This window comes from Pteropus alecto, unplaced genomic scaffold, assembly GCF_000325575.1.
Source record: "Pteropus alecto unplaced genomic scaffold, ASM32557v1 scaffold134, whole genome shotgun sequence".
In the NCBI taxonomy this organism is placed as follows: Eukaryota; Metazoa; Chordata; class Mammalia; order Chiroptera; family Pteropodidae; genus Pteropus; species Pteropus alecto.
In genome coordinates, this window is record NW_006436283.1 from 11,743,742 (window position 1) to 11,748,753 (window position 5,012).

General features: G+C 35.1%; 1 protein-coding gene across 13 annotated transcripts in view; it reads left to right on the plus strand.

The window, feature by feature from the left end:
* BPTF (bromodomain PHD finger transcription factor) overlaps positions 1-3,802 on the plus strand; it is a 125,878-nt gene extending 122,076 nt beyond the window's left edge. For 9 of the 13 annotated variants that reach the window (XM_025047154.1, XM_025047157.1, XM_025047161.1 and 6 more), the window contains one exon: positions 1,690-3,802. In XM_025047154.1, coding sequence (XP_024902922.1) covers positions 1,690-1,726 — 37 coding nt within the window. In that variant the 3' untranslated portion in view covers positions 1,727-3,802. Of the gene's footprint in view, positions 1-927 lie in introns of all 13 variants that reach the window. The other 4 variants (XM_006912291.3, XM_006912294.3, XM_025047162.1 and 1 more) reach the window with 2 other exon arrangements.
* The last annotated feature ends 1,210 nt before the right edge of the window (positions 3,803-5,012 follow it).

Below are 5,012 nucleotides of genomic sequence, written 5' to 3' on the forward strand. Positions count from 1 at the left end.
CTCCTAATCTTAATTAAATACTACATTGATTTATATCTTTTCAGAATCGGCCTAGAGACAAAGCATAGAAAAATTTAATGTAAAATGATAGGGAAATAAAGCTCGCGACTCAAGCAGGGAAGTCGGAGAACGGTTACATGAGCTCAGTTCTCATTTGCTGTAACAGGATTTTAAAACAGTGTAAAGTTGATAAAACGAACAGCAGTATAACAACTCTTAACTACTTAAGAACTGAAACTTCAAAGTGATTGATCCTAGGGAGCCTGGACTTCAGATTAAGTAAAGATAGGACAGAGGACCACAATTTATAATAAGCTTCTCCATGCTTTTGATTTATGCTTCCGGCAGTTATTCCTCTGATTACATTTTTTAAATTGCCTTTTTTTTTCCCCCCCTTGTCTTGGGTGGTAGGGTGGTAGCTGGGAGATTAAAACCCCACCCTGGCGCCAAGCTCTCAGGCAGACCCCGATGGGGGTGTTAGCAGCACTGGTGAAGGTCAGGAAAGCCAGCGGAGAGCGTGGGCTTGTGGCGACTAAGAGCTGGGAGAGGGGAGGGGCCCAGAGGCTGGATCTGCCCAGGAGAGAGGCCACTGAGGACAGCTCGCCACCTGCTTGTCTCATGTCACTTTTTATTACATTCGAGTTTACATAACTCATTAATGAACATGGGAACCAATTGAGAAGTTTGCTCAATTCCGCTTTTAAATAAAATTGAAGAGATGTTAGGGAATTTTTGTTGATTTTCAGAATTAAAGCAGAATGAAACACATGTAGCCAATCATTGAAATTTGATTTATTTATGGATTTTCAGGGTTTCCTTTGTCATATTTTCCCCATTTTTATGATCTCCAGCATTATTTGCAAATTATATTCATTACTTTGTTATAATTCATCATTTATATCATCCATGTTCTTTCTTTTCTTACAGATTGTGATATCTTTAGTCTGAATTTTTAACTGGAATCAGAACTGGATGTTGGGGTCATTCTTTTATTGTACCACGTGATTACCTAATTCAAAATTGCCCCCCAAAAGTTCAGATTAGTTAATATAATTTTTTAATGTTAAAAAAAGATGTATAGTAATAAACACTTTATTCTAGCAGCCATGTTAATGTATTTAAGAATTGTAAACTCCTGAAATACTGTATTTATATACACTATTGCAGTAGAACATACTTTGACTTAGTCCTGGTAACTGTACAGAATTTGGTTTACTAACAAAAGTTGTGAATAAAACTGTGAAACTAGAAAGGAGACTTTCTGGACTTTAATAGAAAAATGTGATTTTAATATTGCTATTTCTCTTCTTTTAACATAATTTTTTCCCTTCATATTCCCAGTGTAAATAAGCACGTGCGTATACACACACACATCTTTTACTGCAATGGTGATACTTCTGTAAATGTTTCTATTTGTTCCTTTGGCTAAAAATGTAATTTTTTTTAGACAAATATATATATTTTTCAATATGGCTTTTCTTAGTGAACTGTCTATCATGTTTAGTGTACAGTGAAGATTTTTAATATTATAGGTTTAAAAATTCATACTTGTTCTCATACATTTGCTCACAAGGGTAAAAGGAAAGAACATGGCTGCTTCCCCCAGACTGACCTTGGCATCCACATAAAGCATCATTGTTTTCAAAAATGAAGGGTGCTTAATTGTTCCCTTTTTTCTGTATTCTGTAGGTCTCATAACAACAAACTGCAGTCTACAGCTTCTTAAAGTTCAGCGTGTTAACCTAAACATAAAACACAGCAAGAATCTGGTTGTCTGAACTATTTTAAATTAAGGAGCCAGATGTTTTTAGTCAGGTTATCCTGACAAGACTTGACCTAAACTTCGTTTTTATTGGTCATAACAGTCCAATTATATTCTTGACCAATTTTGTCCAACGGACAAGGGAAAAGCAAAGTCAACGACACCATTATCTTGTCAAGATCAAATGGTTTTACTATTGTGGCAGAAGCGGGAAAACTTTGTTTATTGAAAAAAAAAAGAAAAAAGAAAGCAAGAAAAAAAGATAATATGGGGTCAAGTGTAACTCCATGGAAATGCCACGTCTGCTCTTCAGTGAAGAAGCTGGTTTAGAGTCTCACAGAAAACTTTTGACTGTATTTATTTATTGTTGCAAAAAAAAAGACGCTTTTTTATTGCTGCCCTCATTTGTCAGCTAATTATTTTTTCTTATAAAATCCAGCCCCGGTTACATGTAATCCATTCTGTATCTTATCATGATTCCTGTAGGTAAAAGTACAAGACGACCTCTAGATGTCTTTTCTTTCTATGAAAGGAGCTGCTATGTACACATGTGCACACACACACACACACACACACACACAGACACAACTGGGAATCAACAATGAGTTTATTGTTCATGGTAGATAAAAATTAAGCTTGCATAAAGGTTGGGCTAAGTGGTCCTGGACTACAGACTGTTGCCTTGAATATAAAAGTACAATTTGTCATTTACTCTGCACCAGGCTAAAATGAGTAAAATCTATTTGAAGGTATCTTGTTTGTAAACATTTGTCAGATTCTAATTTTTTTCTTTTTGTATTAAAATTCAACTATGGATGTATATGAAACAAAATAAATGGAGATCATTTTTCTCCCACAGATGGTGTCTTTGAATGTGCGCTAATGATTATCTGTGAGCCTTTAGGGGAAAGGGAGGGCTGCAACGTAAATAAAAGGCAGAAGAATCTAATCGTACCTGGGTTTGTCCAGGCTGGTAGTGGCCCTTCATATTATAATTCCCAGCCCACTGTCATCACGTCAAAGAAAAAATCTTCAGGGGTGCTAGTCCTGTTGCATCAGTTGATTGTACTAATAAAAAAGGTAATGTGACAAAATGCACGTTGCCTTCATCCGTATGTTAAAGTTACAGACAGCTACTTATATCTTACGAAGGGCATTTTTTTTAGATGACATCATCTTTTTAAAACTTTTTGTTGGTTGAGTCATTTGGGGTATTTTCCCACTAAGGAAAAGTAGTGTAAGCAGTAGGAAGAAAGATGGAAAAAGAGGAAGGTGTATCTTGCATGTTTTCCCTCAGCGTTCTAACCTTCCACTGAATCACGGCATTGTAGTGATAGCTTCTAGAAGATCTGCCATGGTTGGTTTATGCAGCTTTGCAAAAATTTTACACTAATTCATATTAGCTTTGTCCTACCAAGTTCTGGAATTTATCTAATTATTGTTTTTAAAAAGTTTCCTTCTGTTTAATATCACCCTGCTATGCAAAACCTTTCCCAGACCATAGTTTCTTAAAAGAAAGATGTTGCCACAGTTCCCAGTTCTTTCTTATTACAGGCTCAGGTGTACAGGTTATTCTGGGTTAATTTTATCTAATGAAGCCCATTCCTTTTTGTACATAAAAGTGTCACTTAAATCTATGCTTACAAACTAAAGAGACTAGTTGCTCAATACAGACACATGGAAACAGTTTTTGCTTAAAATATTAACATGGAAGTAGTCAAATATAGGTTATTTTGTCCTTTTACTTTTTGAAAAAATGTTACATATTGTATGCACTGTGCTGATGCAAGAATCCTACCTTTTAATGAATTATAAAATTATTCTGCATCTCATCACATCACAATATTTCTGTACTATTTATTCACATATATAGATATATATGGGCTTAGTCATTTAAAGCTTGTTGCGGCAAGAACTTTCCTACCTGTAGGCAATAGATTGCTATGTTTTTAACAGATTGTGGCAAATTCTAAACAGCTATTCTTTTTGTACGTAATAGGACATTTCATCTAGAAAAATAAAATAATGTTTTTGACATTGGATTTGGTGCAGTTTCTAATGAAACAGTGGTTGGTTGGTTGATAATATATTTTCTGTAGCTGTTGGCATTGCCAAATTGTACACAAAAGGTAAATTTTATGGGAATCCTGACCGCGAAGGTGTTAATTTCACGTGTGTATTTACTATTATAAAGCATTTTGCAATTTCTATCACCATATAAATACTTAAGATATGTTATAGTTTTAGCAACTACAGAGCTTTAGTCTTCCAAAAGTAATTTTTGAAAAACATATTCTTATAACACATAGGGAGTTTCAAAAGCTGCTTTTCTATCAGTATCCTTTGATAAGCTTCTGCTGTTCAATAAAATACACATACTACAGCTATTCTGCTTTCAGGAATCCAAGTAGTAGAATGCACATTTGTGACACCATTAGGATTTTTCTACCCAGTCTTTGGGCTTGTATATCTATTTGCATCAGTAGATTTCCTTGGCTAAAGGTATTTTCGATGCTTATGTTTCATCTGCCAAATTCATAATCCCCGGAACTATTTCATAAAAAGTATTTTCATAATATTGGTAAGGCTTTTTTTTCACCTATCCAATTTCAACAGGACTTGTATTTCATTAATGTCCTGCAGTCGGTTAAAAAAAACTTGTGAACTTTTAGAGATATTTTCTAAAGTAAAACAATTTTGTATATTACAAATGGCCTGGAGCGTTACTTAGAGACACTGGTATTTGCTATTTGTAATCCACCTTCCTAGAAACTGCAAATAAAAGTTATTTCCCTATTTCTGTTCATTTCTAGTAGGCAAAATCCCTGCATTTTTGTGTATTTCTGATATTCAAGAGCCAGCCCAGTGACCTTTTAAATCTGCACACTTACAGACTGAGCTGGACAGCGCTACATGATTACTGTGGTACTCACCGTTTTCATGGCTGAGGCTGCTACCCCTGAGTCTCAGCTTTCTAGTTCTGAAACAATGGTGGTATCTCATGGGCGAAGTGATGCCAAATAAGTATGGGAGGCAGGTGAGGGCAGAGCCCACTGAGAAGTATTTTTTAATAATTTGAAATATTCAGAGGTATTTCCAGGTACTTAGAATAAGATACCAAAAAGACATTTCTTAAAGGAGCACACATCCCACTTGATCCAATTTGGACCAAACTCAACTGAAGAAATAAGCTATATTTTTTAAATGATGAAGTCCTGATCCTGAAATTGAGGTGGTGTGTTATAGGTGT